Below are 20,532 nucleotides of genomic sequence, written 5' to 3'. Positions count from 1 at the left end.
ACCTAAACTTATCTGCCCCTTCCATTCTCCTGTCCTCTGTCATCTCTGGTATGCTCACCTTGCTCCTGGCTGATGTGGTCGATCTCTTGCTGGGCCATTTGGCTGAGCAGGGCCATCCCCTCCAGCGCCACCATTTCCAAAGTCCCCGTGTTGCTGCAGTCAGCACCCACAAGAGGGTTTTCCATCTCTGGTAAGAGGGCAGGTGGGGTGTTGGGGCGGGCCTGGGAGGCCATCTCACTGGCTGTCATCAGGGCGAGCATCCCAGACATGGGATCCTCTGGGCCGATGACCAGCGGGAGTGGAGAGTCAGAGGCGGGAACAGTACAAACGGGGGTTTTGGTCACTCTTTCTTTCTGGCTGGGAGTGTGTGGGATGACTGGATTGTCTGGCTGTTCTTGTTCACACACAGCGCCGGTGTTTTGCTCTAGTGGCGCACACACCTGAGCTGATCCCCAGCTCTCTGAATCTGCAGAGATGCATTGCAAATATCGTGGTTGGTCTGGATCCTGGATGACCTCAGGTTTAGGTTTAGCTTCTGTGAGTGTAGGAGGCAGAGGATACACTGCCTGACAGGAGTAAGATGACACTTCCATTTTAATTTGACCTTCTTCCTTCTCTTCCTCCCTGACTTTGTCCAGTCTTTCACCTTGCTGTGGTGGAGGACTGGGGACGTGCAGAGGTAGAGGCTGAGTCTGGGGCTTCAGGGCTTCCCCATCTACCTGTCTGTCCTGGCTGGCTCGGACAGGGCTGCAGCTGCGCCGCAGAGGACCCAGAGGCTCTGGAGTCATGTCCACCTGAGGCTGCTCGCCGGGCTCCTGCTTGAGAAAAGATCCTGTCTTTGACGGCTCTAGTTTCTGTGGTTTGATGTCTGCATCCAGCAGCCTCGGATGGAGGTGGGCTGAAGATGGTGGAGCAGCTGAGGGTGGAGAACGGGAACGGTGGGGTGGCATGATTTCTGTGTTTGCTCCCGAAGGTGCTGGGATGTGATACGGGGGGAAAGACGAGCCAAATGGAGCAGTGATGGACTGATAAGGGTAACCTGGAGGGAGATCTGACAAAAACACAGAGTCACATTCTGTAAACATTCTTAAAACCATCCACACAAACTCATTCGAGTCCACTGAAGCTCATTAAACACCCCACAACCTTACAACCATGCTGCACGGTACAGGATGATACACACTTCACTATTGTTGTGGACTCACCAGAGAAGATGCCTTGAAAAGGAGTTGACGTCGGCTTCTGTCCCTCCCTTTGCTCCCTCCGTCTCACCACCTCCTCAGCCACCTCCTGTTTAGGCCGCCGCGGCGAGGATGGGGGTGGAGAGGCTGAGCAGGGGGAAGGTGGGTGAGGCAGGGGTGTTGGCGGATGAGAAAGCGCTCTCTGTCCCCCTTCCTCTGACTTGAGGGTGGTCACTGGAGAGGGGAGTGGGGGTAGCGGGGTGAGGGAGGACGTGGACGGGGTTGGCGAGCGAGACGGTGGGGGAGGTTTGCGGGGATGCAGGATGGGTGAGGGAGACGGCGAAGATATGGAGGAGGCACGGGGTTTGGGTTCTGCGTTCCGCTTGTCTGCTTTGTCTTCCATGTCTGGCCGGTGCTCGCTGGCCTTTAAACGCTCCTGAAAGACAAGCAGGAGGAGAGAGGCCTGTAAGGTGCCTGACAGGAACACAGTCGGCTTCTACTAAAATACAGAATATCATTTACGTATGAACGTAACACTTCACTGTGCTTTTATGTGTGCAACCTTATTGGTCTCACCTCCATGTGTTTATTGATGATGTGACATTTGTAAGGAGATTAATATTATGGGCGTAAGTCTGGTGTTGTCCACTGTGTATTACTGTGTTTCGTTAACGTCTTTGAATGTGGAGTTTGATGAGGTCCACTTACGACCAGCTGTGCACTCCTCTGCAGCTCCAGAACCTGCGCCGTGTGCTGCTGGATCATGAGCAGCTCCTGCTGTCGGAGCATCTGCTGCTGGGAGAGGAGCTGGAGCTGGGCCGCGTGCTGCAGCGTGCTGCCTGCGCTGTACACTCCCGACCACACCGGGGCTCCACGCTCCAACACATCACTTCCTGCAGGACGATGGAGGCCACAGAAAAAGACAGTCCACTGTTTACGTAGCAGATTCAGTATCATTCACTTTACAGATAAAGAAAAGAGCCTTTGTTTGTTAGGAATATATTATTCTCATCATCAATCTGATCAGATGTAATTGACTCAATGTGTGTTATTAAGTCAAACTGTCATTTCTTCACATTAGAGCTACCCTACAATCTTCCCAACCTTCTCCACGTGACGTTACTGTACGTTTCATCTGTTTTCCACTTTACAGAAGACGATAACTGTATTTAAAGTGCAGCACAGCGCCCTCCTGTTTGTGCTGTACAGCAGGGGAAACCAAAAACCACTGGCACAGAGTCCGCAGCACCATATGGACGCTGACAATACTGTCGGCACTGTTTACAGTAATTACCAGAACTAACATCTGTCTCTGAATGAGCACGGTGCTCATTTATTTGTCCTAAAATGCAGAAAACATTCATTTCATAAGAGATAAAAACAGCAAACCAAGACCAGAGAGCAGCTTTCATACCATAGTGTGGCAGGTGTTCAGTAGGGATGACTATGAGCTGTCCAGACTGTGGGTCTCTGGCAAACTGGTAGGGAGGGGGTATGGAGCCTGACAGAGAGGGCGGGTAGCCTGGAGGGAGGGTCTGGTGGAGTGAGGAGGGACCCAGGCCTGAGTGGGAGCAGAGCAGAAAGAAAAAGTGGAGGTTGAGAAGGCGAAAAAAAAAATTCTTTGGTTAAGCCAAAACCAACATTTACTCAGCATCTTTGTTCGTCCAGTGTTTACACCCATCACAAAGTCACACAGGACAGCTCTGAATTTAGCTGCTGTTCAGAGGAGTTGGTTGTTTTTGCCCTCAGTTTCCAGTCAGAGCTGGACTTTGGGGAGCTCTGTGGACACGTGTGCATCTACATGTCTCCAGATGTGTGTGTACAGTTACGTGTCAGGCTCCGTGAGTAAGTGAGTGTTTCTGTCCATGTGGCTATTTCTGTGCAGAGAGCGCAGGAGGAGCAGGTCAGGAATGTTCTCCAAAGATCAGGAGTGTCTGTGGTGCTTCACCCATGCAGGATGACAGAAAACACCTCCTGTTCTGCTGCACCAATCAGAAAAGGCTGCAGCAGGCAGGGCGGCCACGTGTTGAACTGATTTAGACTGGGTCTTTAGCACAGGCCTGGATAAGGCTGCACTCAGAAAGGCTAAATGCACAGACGAGGCATTTGCTCACATACTGTTCTTGAAGCTATTTTTAATATACTTGTTTTTTCTTTTCATGCAGTTTTACACTTGTACCCTACTTCATTTCAGAGGAATACTACATATCTGTCAGCCTTTACTTTAGATTGCAGTGCTTTATATTAAAGTTAAACTACACCTCATTAACTGTAATAGCAGAATGAACATATTAATGCATGAGTAGCACAATAATAATCTAATAGTCACAGTACTTTTACTGCTTTTACTCTTGACTTTTACTTTGTAGCAAAGTATTTTTACTGTGGTATTAGTATTTGTAATTAAGTAAAACACCACCATCTACATTAGAAACACAGAATGTCACTGAGCCCCAAAAAACCAACATAATGAAAAGATGAATCATATTAAAGTAATAAGCATAAAAGGCCCCAAATAATCCTAATTTTCATGATCAATTAATTCTTCGACTGATTCAGAAACAACAGTGTTCAGATTACTATCAGCAGTTTGTCAATAATGTTGGCAGAATATTTTCTTCTGTTAACTGATGAACAGATTCAGCTCTAAAGCACATCCAACCACAAACACCCTGATATAGGACGTCAAAGAACTTCATATAGTGTGGGTCCAATTTGACCCATTAGACTAAAGGAGTCTGACTCCAAAGTGTAGATGTGGGAACATCTGAACACGTGCGTCCACGTACTGTAGGGTGAGCTGGAGAGCCACACTGGGGGGGCCCCGGGCCGGGGCATCCAGGGGTGAGAGGTCAGAGTTGAGGGTTCTGGAGGCCATCTCCCTGCCCCTGCCAGGGCAGCCCCTCCCGTCACCATGAGGTTGGGGGTCATCAGGCTGGGGGTCATCATACTGGGGGTCAGGCCGCTGGACAGGGGGGCAGGGTGCATCTGAGTGAACTCCGCCAGCTCTTTGGACTCTCTGGGAGAAAACGGAAATACAGATACGTAACTGGAAATTCTGCACGTATCGTTCGGCCAGTTAACCTCCGACTCTTTTCACATCGTTTCCCCTGCCAACGATTTGGGTTATTTCAGATAGATCCTCACCTGAGCACTTTCTCCTGCTCGCGCTCCAGTCGGCCGGCCAGCAGTCTGTCATCATGGTGGCGAGCGCGTTCCTCCCCACGCTCCTCATCTACAGAGGGAGAGAGGAAGATTAGGAAGGGCAGTTTCAGAACTGCAGCACAGACATTCATTTTACACACGTGGCTGCAACCCATAATAAAGTCAAGTGATGTTTAGAATGTATTGTAAATTTTTATAAAGTAAAATAAAAAAAAACTTTCATGTCTCTTTTACAAACATATTCAGGCCCTTAATTCAGACCAGTTACTCTGCCTGTTCATGTTGGGATTTTGGCTGATGAGCCCACTGTGTCCCACAGTAGTTTTTTGTGACCTGCCAACCAGGATTTCAATCTGAAATCGAATCGTGATGAATCGTGATGTTGTAAATATGTAAGACCAAACAGCACCATGGGAATTATTCGTACTTCCTGTGTGTTATGCATCACGCTGCTCAAAATAACCATAGCTGGTGGTTGAGGTTGGTTTAGTGGAAATACAGAAAGTCGTCACAATAAAGGGACAACTTAAGAAACAGCAACATACCCTCAACTCTAACAGACTTGACACACCTGGATTTCCTATTTCACGTTTAAAATGGAATCTTTAACAATGAATTGTGCAAAGGTCGAAGTGAGCACAAGCTGCTGTATATTAGGTGGGAGACAGGTAGGAGATCTGTGCTGAGAAGAGAAAGTGAAAAATGGGTGACAGCAGAGGAGAGAGAGGGGGGAGAAGACAAGGTGACAGCAGCTCCATAATAGTGACACAAAATGCAGCGTGTCAAAATGAGAGGACAGGCTAAAAATACAATGCTGGACCACAGCCTGCACACACAGACTGAACAAACACACAGACACAGTGACAGCTCTCACTCTGAGTGTCAGGTCTTACCAGTTATTAGTCTAGTGCCACAGGAGATGTGAGAACATACCACTACTACAACACAGTCTTGAGCCCAGCCTGCTCGCTCTGAGGGCCGACGGCAAAACAAAGAGATGGAGAGTGAAAAGCAGCAGCACTCAGCCAAGCAATCCAGAATAAACATGAGGGTCTCCTCCTTGCTCTCTTTCCCGTTAACCCTCTTCCATCTCATCAGCACTGACTGAAGGTCCCAGAGCAGCAGAAAGGTTTTAGACAAGAGTGCTGAACCCCCTAAAGTGACTGCGAGCAAGCGAGCGAGCGAGCGTGTGTGTGTGTGTGTGTGTGTGTGTGTGTGCAGACGAGACAAGAGACTATAACAATCCCTGACATGCTCCGCAGGAAAGGTTTCAAGATTGTTACCAAGGTTACAGGGAGCCGGTCCCACATGTTATCCTCCCTGCATCAGAAAGGCAGCGATCAGCACAGCACGCCCCCGTGATCCCACACATACCTCTGTGCCTGCCCATCAACCTATCGATCTACATCCATCTCTCATTAGCCTATCCTGCTCCTTCCAGCTCAGTACACATCTATCTGTTCATTCATTCTTCCAATGAATTGTTTCCAGTGTAAATCCTCGCTGTTTATTTAGAGCTTTTCTTAGTGCTGGGGACTGATGCCATTAAACCAATCGCTCTGCTCAAGCAAGGAAATGAATAAACGCCCCCAACAGGGACGCACGTGCACACACACACACAAATCTACAGTATATCCCAAACACGCGCGCACACAAACACGGGCCTCCACTCTCAAGACTGCTCCATTGCTTAGCAACGCACCCATGGTCTTATTGTAATTCAAGGCTTGTTTGTAGCTTTTAGCTGCACTCTGTAATGACATGTTTAATGCAGAGTGGGTGGAGGTAAGGTTGGGGAGGTGGACTCGAAGAAAAGAGCGGGGCCTGAGGTGGGACGAGGAGAGAGCCCCTGTACAAAGACCCTCTGAGAAAGGAGGTGGGTGAGGAAGGAGAGAGAGAGCTGGACACGGAGCTGAGAGGGAAACAGAAACTCTGCTGGAGCAACCTTGATGTCCAGGAATAGAGAAGCAGGAATTTCTCTGCAGCACAGAGAGCCAGCAAAACACATCCAGTGACATAATTAGCAAAAAGTTCCCCTCAAAGTCAAACAGGAGCTGAGGAAATAAGACTTTGACCTGAAGGAAAATGAATCCTTCATTATTCATGGAAACCAGAATGAGGAATCATTTATTCCTGGTTAATTTAACTGAGCAGGTCTATGTTCCAGGCCACAGCACAGACGCCAAAGCAGAAGCAGAAAGATGTGGAAAACATCAGTTCTTTCTTTTGAGCATCTATCATTTACATGTATGAAAGAAGGGACAGCACAATGTGCATCAGGGTTATACACTCTGGGCAGGGAGTGGTCGGTTTATTAGGAACACCAGACTGCGTCAGAGCTGCTGAGTCGCCTGTAGGACTTTGGAGGCTGCAGTTTTTGCCCCTGAACTGTATCGTGTTGCACTGACAGGTGTTAGCATCATTTTGTCCACCTCATTGGTATCAGTGAGGCGATGCTACATAACAGAAACTGCTCCGTGTATAACGCACCACAAACTGCAGCCTCCAAAACAATCACACAGTCCAATCAACAGCTCCATAAAACATTTTCAACACAAACTGAACATTATCACCTTTATGAAGGAGGATTTACTGCAGAGCTGTTGGGTTAAATTGACCTAGTTTTGCTTGGTGTACCTAATAAACTGATAACTGTGTATACGGGTCTTAAGGGAAGATGAGGCATTAAAACCTGCATGTGAGCACTGGTGCACAGAGCTCTGTCGCGTCTATGTGACATAAAAGACATCATTACCTTTAATGGCAGTTTGCAGCAGGGGTCTCTGTGCGTCTGAAGGTCCGCTCGTTTGTTTACTGCTGCTCCCGCTGTCTCTCTGCCGAGCCACGGCTACAGCGATGCCCACAGGGGGGTGGCGCACCTCGCCCTCGCTCTCCCGGCCAAAGGAGCGAGCGCTGTCTGGTCTCTCCTGTTCTCTCTTCAGCTGGGGAGGCACCCTCAGTGCCCCTGAACCGCCAGATCCAACAGCTACCCTTTCCCTCTCTCTCTCCCGCTCTCTATCCTTTTCCCTGTCCCTCTCTCTTTCAGCTTCCATTCCAATGTTTCCCAGACCCCCAAAAGGCCCCCGACCGTCCACAGCATTCCTGGAGGACCCAGGACCTTCAGCAGCAAAGTTTCCGCTGTATTTAATCAGACTCTGCATGGCTGAAACCTCTGTGGGGTCTGAGCCTGTTTCCCCACCTCGCTCTGCACCACTGGTCCCTCCCATCAATGGCCCCCCAGGTCGGTAGAGCGCTGATGGGTCCAGGTAGCGTCTTTGACTCCCGTCCTCACCTGCACGTCCATGTCCATGTGGGGAGGGGTGTGTTTTGGGGGAATGGCTGTGGGCGGAGTGTGAGTTGTTGTTGGGCCGGTGGGATGTGTGAGGGGAATGGGACATTTGTGTGTGGGAGGGCTGGCTGTGGGGAGAGGAGAGTGTGTGTCCGTGTTGGGCTGCCAGGGCAGCCATGTGAGTGGTGGCATAGTTAGCCAACGGGCTGATGTTATTCCACTTAGGTTCCGCCCCCGCCCGCTCGACACCCAGACGCACTGAGTGTTTAGAGAGGTCCCTGGTCTCTGGGCTGAACCGTGACTGACTGGAGGAGAATGATGCGTCCTGGCCTCGTCTACCAACGGATCCATTAGAACAAATGACAGAACCTTCCTCTCTCTGATTGCTCGAATCGGCAGAGAGTCGAGGATGCTCCATCAGGCTCCTGTAGCTCTCCCGCTCCCTGTCCCTGTCCCTGTCTCTGTCCCTGTCTCGATCCCTGTCTCGGTCCCTGTCCCTGTCACGGTCCCTGTCCCTGTCCCTGTCACGGTCCCTGTCACGGTCCCTGTCACGGTCCCTGTCCCTGTCCCTGTCCCTGTCCCTGTCCCTGTCACGCTCTCTGTCCCTGTGTTTGTCGCTGTGTTTGTTGTCGCGGGCCTGAGAAGCGATCTGGATAGGCCCGGTCCGCTCGTCGTAAACCTCCACAGAAGGCACATATGTTGGTGCGATGACTCGCTGTTCTCTGATAATGTCTCTGGGCGTGGAGGGATGGGGCGGAGCAGTGACGGAGGGCTGGAGTGAGGGGGGAAGGACGTAGGAGACGTGAAGGGTCCCAGCTGATGTGGCCACAGAGTCGTTCCTCCTCTGTCTGTCTGAGTGAGTGTTCGAGTTAGCGTTAGAGTTATGGTGGTGTTGGGGTCGAGAGCTGCCCTCATCATCCCGACCGCCTCTGTCTGATTCTGGTCCATGAAACCTGCCCACACCCCCACCTGCAGGGGCGGAGGGCCGTGGAGGTGACGGCCTGGATCTGGGCTCTGCTGTGGAGGGCTGAGATTTCTGCTGGTGGAGGTGAGGATGGAAAGTCCAGCCATCTCTATCTCTCTCTGTGTCTCTGTTTTTCTCACGTTCCCGCTCTCCATTCCTCGCCCTGCGGTCCTCCTCGCTCCGCCCGTCCTGTGTCAGGTCCACCACGCTGTGCGGCCGCTGCTCCTCTCTCAACCGCTCCCTCTCCCTCTCTCGCTCCCTCTCCCTTTCCCCACGGTAAGGCCGGTCCCTCCCGCCGTCCCGGGACGTCCTGTGAGGGGGTGTGGACCTGGATAGTGTGGATGGGGGAGCAGCTGGGGGGTGGAGAGGCGACTTGCTCAAAGAGGCTGGCAGGTAAAAACCCTCTAAAAATGGCAAACACAAAACATGAGTGTAAAAACAGAAAACCACTACAGGAACACACTGATGTAAAAGATAAAAACAGATCTGCATCATCCATATCCAAGAGCAAGTACAACACATTACACCGAGAGAATAAAATAAGAATCAAGGCTAAAAATTAATCCATCTGTCTGAGAAATGTTGCCTATTTCTGGCTGCAGGTTTGTCCCAGTTCCACAAACACCTGCAGGTCTCATGACATAGAAAAGGATTTATGGCGGGACTCGTCTCTGCGACAGCGACTGACCTTTGTGTGAATCGTAGAGGGGGTGCTGGGACAGCGATGGGGGATCCAGGTGCCCCAGGGACAGGTAGGGGCTGGAATAGAGACTGCTGGGCAGAGGAGGGTACCCTGGTGACAAAAGACATCAACAACATAAACATCACCTCAACGGCATCAGTTGATTGACAGGAAATCAATCACCAACTATTTTAATAATCAATTAAGCAAAAACACCACAGGCTGCAGTTCTTACTTCTCTCCTGGAGGATTTTCTCTACGATAGGGATTTAAATCTGTTTAAATTTTAAAAGGCGTCACTTTTAGATTCTCAGAAATGTTTCCACTATCACTATCCACATCATATAATCAATAACATTAGTAACTGTTGCAGCTGCGTGAGTATCAATACTGCCACTCTTACGACAAAAACACAAAAACCTGGAGTGTGGATTTCAGATCATTACAACAGCCTGTTTCCAGTGTTTCATCCACTCAATCAACAACAGAACACACGGCTGCAGTTGATGATTAATTCAACTATCAATTAACTTGTTAATTATTTCCTAGATCAATCATTTACTGTGCAAAATGTCAGCAAAGAGAGAAAAGTCCCCAGGGCCCCTGTGGTGCTTTAGAATGACCCAAGACGAGCTGCTGACTGTCCCAGGAAACCTAGAAAACCAGAGAAGACTCACATCTGAGAAGTTGGAAGAAAATGAAATAATTGATTATATATAACCCCAGACAAGTCAATACATTTCATAGTTCACTGCAACATTGGCGACCACGTCACCTACAGTGACTCATTTTGTTCGTGAGGTCATTTTGAGGTTGGTGTTGGGCAAGAGTCTGCCTGACAGCCAGCTGCTGCTCCCAGAGACCAGATCTTAATATAGACAAACCCCGGCCTGCTGCAACGCCCTGGATTTCTGTGTTATGATACAACTCTGACGCTGGCTGCTCTTAAAACAACATAAAACCAAATAACTGTCGCCCAGAGAGGGTGAGAAATTCCCTGTTCCCACACTCCGGACATTTCCAGAAGTATCAGAAACACTGCTGGCGTTCCAGCACGAAGTGCCGGGAAGCAGAGCCCAAGTATAAATCTGTCTCCTCTGTTGTAAGAGACAGGACTGGAAAAGCCAGGGAGGGGAGGGGAGGGGAGGGGAGGTGGTGGGAGACAGAGATATAAGAGGAACGGTGTGACGAGAGTAAAAGCATGTGGGGTAGGTCTCCTGCAAAGCTTCCTCTAACCGCAGCAAACAGCAAACCTTGATCTCTCACATCTTTGATTTGAGCTCCGGTGCATCCCAGGTATATCCAATCTGCCTCTCAGCTGCTGCCTGGAAGCGGCTCCAGCTTTTAGAAACATTAACTGCTACTGAAGTCAGTCACCAGTTACTGAGAACCTCTCTCAGGCCAAATTAGAGGGAGTGGAGTCTGTAGCTGCTTGAGCCTGCAGGAGGCTTTAACTTCGGTCCATCCAGCCCTTATATCAAGACAAAGATGAAAGAATAAAGTCCACCTAGGTGTGTCCTGATGGAGGGGGGACTCCCAGAGCAGCTGGGCCAGTGCTTGGTCTGTGTGTTTAAAATCTCCTAAAACTCTGTTGCTGCAGCAGCAGCTGTTCAGTGTCTTTACATCTGTATAGAGCAGTGTTCACCATTAGTGGCCATTCGCCACTTTGGACTCATCTTGTGCTCACATGCACATTCACAGGAAACACGCCTGTCATCCAACGGTAGAGCTGCACCTGTTCACTTTCTAGCTGAGTGTTAAACAGAATTTACTGATTTGCAGTCAGACTCCTGTGTGTCAGATGTGCGTCTAGGAAAAAGAAACTCCAATGCTCATCCATTACTTGTTGAGAGGAAGTTGCCGTTAAATGGACGGGACACCGGGATGCACCGGGTACAATGCATCCTGGGTGTTGTAGGATTTTGGGAATGGCATCCTTTTCTCTTCCATCTCCAGTCAGAAAGCATTAATTACTGTTTTTTTTTTATTTTTATTGTTTGACCACATAAAGAGCTGAGTGGTATTAAATCTATGTAGCAGTGAATTACTCCTTTAAGGCTACAGCATTAGCCCAGATTAAATAATCATCACTAATCATGGTCACAATCTCAAGTCCAGCTCAAGCAAAATCTGAAAACACCTAATCACACCATTAGATTTTCAGAATAAGAGCTGGGTCAAACGGGCGACGTAATGAGCTTTAAAGTGAATCCTTTATGAAATCGATTCGTCATTTCAGAAACGTTCGGCAGGATGGCCTTTTCTCCTCTCTGACTGAGGTGAGACAACACACAAACATGTACAGAGTATATACACAGGCCTTTAAGTGTGTCTGAAACCATGTTTGTAAGTTTGGTGAGCAGAGGGAGAAAAGTGGGGCAGGACAGGTTCAGAGAGAGACGGACAAAGACAAATGGCACACATGACTGGAAGCTCAAAAACAGAACAGTCAGCAAGATAAATTACAGTAACACCTGACAGGTGGAGGACAGAGGACGAGAGACACATTGAGGACAGAGCCAGGAGCAGAGCTACCAGCAGAGGCACAGAACTGGAACAGGATCCCACTGGTATCAGCGATGAGCAGGAGAAGAGGAACAAGCCTGCTGGGAATTTCAGACGTGGAGAAGTGTCACCTGTGTCTTTAAGCGTCTGAATTATGAACGGAGACAGAAATAGAGAGGAGCAGAAAATAAAGAGGGAGCTGCAGGTGGAGATTTACCTTCATGAGCGTGTGAAGCCCAGAGCTGTGCCATCTGCAGACTGCTGGGATTGGCTGACCGGTATGTGGGGTCAGAGGTCAAGGGGGAAGGGCCAGGATAAGCTGACAGAAAGGGACTGGAGCCTGCTGGGAAGGTGTCGCCTAGGAAAAATAATGAGGACTGTCATTCAACCTGGAAACTGCAAGAACCAAACTAATAATAGACAAAGACAACACACGGTCACTTTTCTGTGTGTGTGTGTGTGTGTGTGTGTGTGTATACAATCAATGCACACTGATGTTTGGTGGCTGAAGCAGCCTGTTGTAATCACATTACATAACGACCACAGACGGCGAAGAGCAGTCGGTGAAGGGACAGTTAATGAAACCACAACAATCACAGCAGGAGCCACAACTGAGTGATTCACAGAGCGGTGCCTCCACCTTTCACCACCAGATTATTTATTTTATTATTATTGGATGGTTAATGATTGAACTTCCTTGTAAAAGAGGTTACTCAGCTGGTTAATATTTTTTTAAGTTATCAGATCTGTTTTTACAGATCTCCCCCCACACGTTGCCCGTTTTATTTAAGAGTTCAGTGGATTCATATTTGTTGAGGAGTACAGTCTGATATCTGGTGGACTTGAGTTTTCCATATGTGAGATAAAGTAAAAACTTATTGTCTCCAGATGACACGTCAAAAATATTAGAAAACCTCCAGTCACATCATCGCAGGACCGAGGGCGACGTCCTCAGTTTTGTCTGAAATCAGAAAAAGCCTCAAACCTGCATTTTTCCTCAAATTTCACTTCAAAAATGCCAAAAAATGAAGAATGAAAACATCTGCTTTCAACTCCCTTAACCAAAACCACCTTTTCATATATTTCACTGATGCAGAGCTGTGCTGCCGGTGCACAGAAATATATCAAACATATGAAGGACAAAAATATTTTAACAATCCAGGCAGAAAAGTGAAATTGTGATAAACAAGCTGATTTCACTTCCTGCTGAGCTTTGTTATACGGTTAAAGGAGTAAATAATGTGCAGAACGCTGACATTTAGGATCAGATCCTGACACAATAGATAACAGTAACAATCAACTTTGTCATTAAACTCAAGTCAGAATAATAACAAAAATCATTCCATCACACGAGGGCTGGTCAGGATCCAGCCTGAACGCAGCGCTGCACGTTTAAAATGAAAACCAGTTCCACCACTTTTACACCGACACAGCTGATCCTGGTAAAACTTGTCACGTCTCAACACGAGCCGCTTATCGATCGATTTAATTTGACTCGTTTTTATGACACTCTGCCCTCTGCACGTGTTCAATCTGCACATTTGCAAACTTTGAACCATCTCTTCATCTTTAGCAGAGGCACCCCCCCCCCTTCCACACACACACACACAGCCCATTACCAAACACACTGCACAACCATTACCCTGATAAAACTAACCATGTGTGTAGGAGAAAGGGTGTTGTCAAAATACGGTCACAGGGGGAGGAGGTGGACTCTGTTACTCCTGTGGGAATCATGCTGCGCTTGCTGAGTTTCCCCCTGCATCTAAATCAGTACATTAAACCTGCAGTCAGATTTTAAATCAATACCAAATGCAGCATTTCAATAAATCACCAGGCGGGCGCGCACACGCACACGCACACACACACACACACACACACACACGAGTAATGCAGTTCTTTTTTATTCTCTGCTATGAAAAATAATGTGTAGGTGGAACAATCCGCACACAGCTCCTGTCAGGCACATGATGCATGTATGTGTGTGTGTGTTGCACATGTGCGTGGCTGCAGTGCATCGCTCTGTGATCACTGATGTGCAAACAGTTCTGTGTGGGATTGCAGTGATTGCCCTTTGAGTCAGATACACACAAAAAAACAGAAAAAAAAAAAAAACAACACATCCACACACAAACTTGTGTTTATGAATTCGCACATGAATGCACACCAGTTCCTGCGAATACACAGATGTGCAGCCACGCACAACCAAACACACACAAACACACACTAAGCCCGTGATTGTTCACCAGTTAGTATGTTAAACACACTCCCCCATCCTGTGTGATGAAATTTTACTTCCAAAGAACAAACACTACCTGTGTATACTGACGGCACAACGTGTTATTCATTCCAGCAGAGACCCACTGACACACACCGGTGATTATAATGCAGCTGTCTCACTGCCATCACGCCCTATGTCCTGCTCATATCATATTCAAATCAGGTTATTTCCAGAAACTGGCAGATTTTGGCAACAACACAACAGCAAACACTCCTTGTGTGTGTGTGGATTTTGGGGTCGGGTTGGGGAAGTTCTTTAGACTTAAAAATCCAACTTCAGGGGAAATTTCCACTTCCCATTTCAAACAGAACGCTCATGAAAAGCTTAAATCTTGAAGCTCAGCATCATGTTTCCTGACTTTTCACCATGTGTGATTCACTTCCAGTGACTCTTGTGAATTACAACATGATCGACCATAAAAATACAAAGGAATTCACTTTTATTGCCACCTTTCCCTCCTTCGCTCCAGTGTGCGTCAGGCTACGTGCCAGGAATGTTGTTCTAACTAATTATTCTCACCTACAATCCATTTTCTAATTGTTCCCCGATGTGTGTGAGGAACAGGCTGCAGACAAACATTCACCACCTGTCAAGGACGTGGAGGTGCTGCTCAGATGTCAGCATTTTCCATTGCTTATAGCCAAACACCAGGTTGTGTCGAGCACATGAGGCACAGATTCCCTGGATTTCAGCAGATCAATCTCGGCATCACAGCCGCCCACAGGCCCTTCACCCATGTGTGCACAGCCCACAGTTACGCTCCGTGGCAGCGATCAGGAAAAATCCCAAATTCCCTGTTCCCCTTCCTGAACTGTGTAAGGGAGGAATAAGAGGGAGGGGCAGAGGGAAAACATTTGCACTTTCCATTCCAGGAACAACATCCAAATGGAGGCTGAGAGGGAAACGCTTCTTTAAATGTTTTGAAATGACCCTTTCATTGCCTCTCTCTGTCTTTCTCTCAGCCCTTTTCCTTCCTTTCTTTCTCTCTCTCCGCTGACAAAATCCATCCCGCTTTCCCACCCCGAACACACACACACACACACGCACGCACACATTTGGCTTCCACTTCACAAGACACTTAGTTTGCCATATTGGGATAGACAAGTTGCCAAGAAACACACTCTCTGACTCCCAACACGTTCTGAGCCTCCATTTTCAGATCCTCATAAAAAACATATCTGGATATCAGAGGAGAAGGCCTGCAGGAGATACACACACACACACACACACACACACACACACACACACACACACACACACACACACACACACAATCAGTGAAATCAAACTCAGCAGCAAGAGCCTGGAGTGCAGATCGATCTAAGGTGCACTGAAACACAACAGGACCCAAAACAATAATGGAGCACGTATAAAAGTGCAAAAAATACAAGAGAAAAACCTCTGTTATAAATCTCACACACACACACACACACACACACACACACACACACACACACACACACACACACACACACACACACACACACACACACACACACACACACACAGTGAACCCATCTGTTATCCATCAGTGGTACTCAGAGCAGGGTTAGCTCGAGGGAAATCTCTATTGATCTCTGGTTTTTATTCCCTGTAAGAAAAACATTCAAACAGTAAATCTGTGCCACAGCTAACTGGCACACCAACGCTGGAAACCATTAAGTCCTGACTGAAACACAGCAGACGAGCAGCGCGCAGGATCTGAATCCACGCCTGGTGACACATACGGCTCTTTGTGCATGAGCGGGAATATTCAGCATGTGGTTTAAAGTGTGTTAATGACCTCGAAATGTACAAGTCTGGATTTTCTGCTTTTAATTTTGTTTGTGTGTGTTTGTGAACTGGAGCTGAACACAAGTGGTTTCTCAACTTCACTTCAAAATGTCTGCATGACAAGTTCAAGTTACGACACGTTTCACGAAGCGCGCTGCAGAGTGTCGGCGCGCGACGAGTCTGGTTCTTCAGTATTGTTCTTCAAATAAATAAATAACACGTTTGCAAAACACAGACTGTTCAGTTTCAGAACACAGTCACTCAAATCATTAGATGCAGATCACCCACGTATTTTTGAGAAATGTCAGAAAATTGTTTTGTTGCAACACCAAGTAGAAAACACTGCACGTTAATCTCTCACTTCACTGACGAGGGAAGTGACATGTTTAATTAAAACACTATTTAAAGAAGAGCATGAAAAATCCCAGCACCCACGAGGAAACTTCAGATCATCGTCTCTTATTAATATACCCAGATGACGACTGCCTGCTTCCTCAGATTTGCTCGTTTCATTCACGTTTTTAAAGATTCTGGCAATTCTCAAAAGCCTAAGATCACAACACACATTCAACATTTTAAATCCAGAGCACACTTCTATAAAATATACCTCGTCAGAAATCCTGCTGACTGCAGAAACACTGACAAAGGATGTCTTATTCCCAAAAGCTCCCAGGATGCATCTAGACGCTGCTGAGGAACGTTTTAGTCATCATGGTGTCCAGGCTGGAGTTAAACTGCAGTTTCTGTAGTAAATTTTTTTTTACTGTTTTTGGAAAAGTTTAAGAAGCTCTCTGCTCATAGGTCATAGAGAGGAAAACTGACTGTTATTCCCATTTGAAATAATCCGATCTGGTTGAAAATCAGGAAAATTCCACCTTAGTAGTATTTTTAAAATCACCAAACAAGTCGGCGATGGTTCGCTTGGTCCCAATGTAGTTTTAGACTCTGCCTCCTGTCTGATCCTGAACCAGGATGAGTTACCTGTTCCTGCACGGAAAAGCAAACATATATAATGTCCCAGGAATGGATTCAAATACGGGACATCATTAAGACCCTTAGGTTTTACAGCTGTTTATTGTATCTGTGTTGTTTCCAGAACGGATCTCTCTTCAGGAGCTGTTTAATAATATCTCCTCCCATTGGACAAGACTCTTTCCAAACCTATAAACCTGAGAGTGGAAACTGATCCACCATTTCCATAACCTCTCCTTTATGTTCAGCTGCTCTCGGTTTGGTTTGACCCACATGCTCAGCGACATAAGTAACATGTGAGCATGAGGTTTCTAAATTCTTTTATCTCACGCTGGTATGTGCATGTTAAAATCCCTTTGTGTTAAATATATTTGAACAACGTGTGCAATGACCAAATGTAACCACAAGCTGGTGAGAGCCACCAGAATCTGTAAAACCACATGCACCTGTCGGAGATTACAAAACGAGCGAGCCCGAGGAAGATACAGCGCAACGTGAAACACGGAGATTTGAAGTCGTGTGTGTACATGTGCTGATCTCTTGGCAATAAAGAGAAGCAAAAAAAAATGTTGGCATTACTTCCACATATAAGCTGCGATGAGGTCTACACAGATGTGCTTGTTTGTTGGAATAAAAATGAAAAGTAAACAATTCAAAATGAAACACTGGTGTTTGTTGCTAGTGACGACAGGTGGAGGCTGTTTTTAGCGCACGCTGTTCTAATAAGAAGTGGAGTCGTCTGCAAATTGGGAAGTTCTGGCTACATGAAAGGATGTTCTATGGTTTGATATCAGGTAAGCAAACCTCAGTGATGGACTGGGGTGAGATGTGTGGCTTGGATAAGAATCAGCTGCTGTGATACTGTAACCAAAGCCTTCATTCAACATTTCCTCTGCATCCTGGACACGAAAGGTTGAATATAACTTGAACAGAAGACGTCGTGGCTCAACGGTTCATCGCCTGTAGCGGGCCTGCTTCACAGCACACACTTTAACAACCTCTTTTCTACGCAAACATTAAAAACACCGCAGGGCCACTCTGGAGGGGGCGTGTTTTTTCACGTAGCGGTGAGACAATGAGCCGTGATCTGGAAAGTCCAGTTGGAGCAACAGCTTCATGCCCATGATGAAAACAGGCTGAAAGGTTACCAGTTAATCCTGCCGGGCTGCACATTAACTCCACCTGCACTTTTCACACCGAGGCCAAAGATGCAGACAGTAAGACACTGCACATCCAAAGGTGTAGCCAGGGGGGGTGGATTTCAGAAAAACTGGATTGATACCTAATATTACAAGGTATAAATTATGGACTGATCATTTAAAAAAATAAACTGGGCTGTGACAAGGATCAGGCAAACATTTGTTCTTTATAGGAAACACTACGAGCTAAACACCTGAGGTCAGAATAGTTTCCACCATTAACACCCAGATGAAGGTTTTCTCACTGCAGCTTCATCATTTCCCAAGTTACCACAGTTTATCGACCTGAAATTTTTTGACTCAGTTGCCACGTTTGAAAATATTTTTGGTTTTCTGAATATCTGGATGATATGAGGTGCTGACATCAGAGCGGTACAAACAACAACTCAGACCCAGCTAGTGCAGCTCATTTCTTCCATCTGTGTGAAACATGGTGCAAATGTTGGATGTGTGTGTTTGCGCCTCACAGTTGCAAGTGTGTTTTTTTTTTTTTCCCCTGACACACCCCTCAACCTCAGCAAATGTGAACACTCACAACACACACACATAGATGCAACAAAACGTACACACACATGTTCAAGAACATAGAGAAACCAGTGAGGTCTGCAGTCACAGCTGCAGCGCGGAGCTGGCCGACGTTTGGCTTGACATTTATCAGAAACTAAAATGTGGTGTAAACCGTTGTGGTGACAGGAAATGATCTGATCTACCTGAAAAATAAATATTATCAACACAAAGTGTACAAATAATTAACTAAGACTTTTGGCTGCTCTTAGTCTTTGACAAACACACTTTTGACCTACATTTTTAAATGTTTACACTTAAAGTGCACTTTATTAGGTACATCTGCACAGCTGAATTTAATCCAATACACCAGCCCAGCAGTAAAATGCACTCTCTACTAAATGATCTGACGTACCCAGAAATGATGGGTGCTGCTGCATTCTCCTCTGTTACTCAGTGGACTGTAGATGAATTTAGTTCATAAACCCGTCATGTTGGAGAAAAGTCAACACAGACACAGGCAGAATGTTACTGAGTGTAAGAAGCTTCTTATAACAGCAGAGTAAAAGTCAAGCAGCTGAATCAGCATCTGAACAGGAGAGATTTTGGTTTCACTGATCATGTCCATTCGTCCTTCTGTTACGTTATTCAGTTTACTGGACAAGATTTGGCTCTGACTTTCATTTCCACATAGTTTTCAAAATGTTGCTTGTGTTATTCGTGAAAAATAAGCCAAATATTTCTTCGTAATAGGTTTTGTTTTGTTGACTCAACTGGCTGAGGAACATGGTTGAACACTACAAGCACCAGTCTGACCCTGAGGAGCTCCAGATTCAGAAAGCCAAGTGACACTAAAGGGGAAAGTTCAGGAACACTTAATTTATGTAAACCCCGTGTGACAGCCGGGTGAGAGCCAATCAGATCGCTTGGTTAAAGTGGAAACAGAAGCGCGCAGCAGTTCACTGCCTCAGACCACCATCAAGGGAATTTTAAACTAAATGCGGGAAAAACTTATGGTCCCGTTTCCCTACGATGCATCCAGGACATAAAATCCAGTATGAAGCAGCACATCAGGAAACATCTGTCGGAGCAGAGGATGTGAGGCCTGATGCAGCAGCTGCTCTGTGGCCGAACATGTGAATGCACCGTTAGCTCAGCGCTGGCTCCGAATCCACTTTGCTCACATGTCAGACCTGCATCTCATTCACATCCCCATATATTCTGCACTCAGAGTCCTGGGGGGGATGGTGTAAAGCTTATGTAATGGGACATGTACAGTCTCAACGTGCAGCCACACAGACACACACAACTCAGTGTGTGCGACCTTTGTGTGTTGTTGTTTGACTTAAAGGGAGGGTTCTGGCACAAGGAATGCCTTAGCTAATGCTTTGGGTATTTCAACATGCCACGGCACGCTCGTTTTCTCACACACACACACACACGCACGCGCGCGCACACACACACACAGGCCTATCACTCTTGTGTTTGACAGCTGTGTGTGTGTATGACTGTCGTTTTTCTGCCTCTGACAGGTTTATTGTAGCAGGGCAGTGCTGCTTTGTGCTTTTTCTTAAGGAGCCTGTTTTCTCTCCTGAAGGATACAATTAATCTGAGAGGGGACGTGTCCGAACCGTATCTTCTCACACACACACGTACGCGACTGTGTCTTGAATACGTATAAACACACACTCACCACATTAATTTTAATGTAAACGGACACACTAACTAAATTGAGTTGGAGACAAATTGTATCGGCCGAGACAACCCTGGCCTGCCCTGCAAGCTGCATGAATTACACTTACACTGTGTGTGTGTGTGTGTGTGAGAGACTGAAAGAGAACGTTTGAAGCGCTACCACATTTATCAAACTGTGTATGAATGTGTTGTGGTCAGCATAAATCTCTTCATTTCGCTGTGCAGAGTCCCGAGGGGAAACCCCAGCCCTAACTGCACTAAGCACAATCACATGCTTCTGTTCCCATACTCAGTAAAGACACACACACACACACACACACAC

The 20,532-nt window shown here is 46.9% G+C and overlaps 1 protein-coding gene across 2 annotated transcripts in view; it reads right to left on the bottom strand.

Annotated features, from left to right (window-relative positions):
- Positions 1-20,532, bottom strand: part of tnrc18 (trinucleotide repeat containing 18) — a 45,352-nt gene that overhangs the window by 18,359 nt on the left and 6,461 nt on the right. The window contains exons 3-11 of one of the 2 annotated variants that reach the window (XM_026324164.1): positions 12,004-12,144; positions 9,288-9,392; positions 7,102-9,003; positions 4,329-4,416; positions 3,971-4,200; positions 2,596-2,742; positions 1,890-2,074; positions 1,206-1,617; positions 59-1,051 (exon numbers count right to left, since the gene is read on the bottom strand). In XM_026324164.1, coding sequence (XP_026179949.1) covers positions 59-1,051; positions 1,206-1,617; positions 1,890-2,074; positions 2,596-2,742; positions 3,971-4,200; positions 4,329-4,416; positions 7,102-9,003; positions 9,288-9,392; positions 12,004-12,144 — 4,203 coding nt within the window. The remainder of the gene's footprint in view (positions 1-58; positions 1,052-1,205; positions 1,618-1,889; positions 2,075-2,595; positions 2,743-3,970; positions 4,201-4,328; positions 4,417-7,101; positions 9,004-9,287; positions 9,393-12,003; positions 12,145-20,532) is intronic. The other variant, XM_026324165.1, reaches the window with a different exon arrangement.

Source organism: Mastacembelus armatus, chromosome 8, assembly GCF_900324485.2.
Source record: "Mastacembelus armatus chromosome 8, fMasArm1.2, whole genome shotgun sequence".
In the NCBI taxonomy this organism is placed as follows: domain Eukaryota; kingdom Metazoa; phylum Chordata; class Actinopteri; order Synbranchiformes; family Mastacembelidae; genus Mastacembelus; species Mastacembelus armatus.
This window is presented reverse-complemented; position numbering and strand designations above follow the sequence as displayed.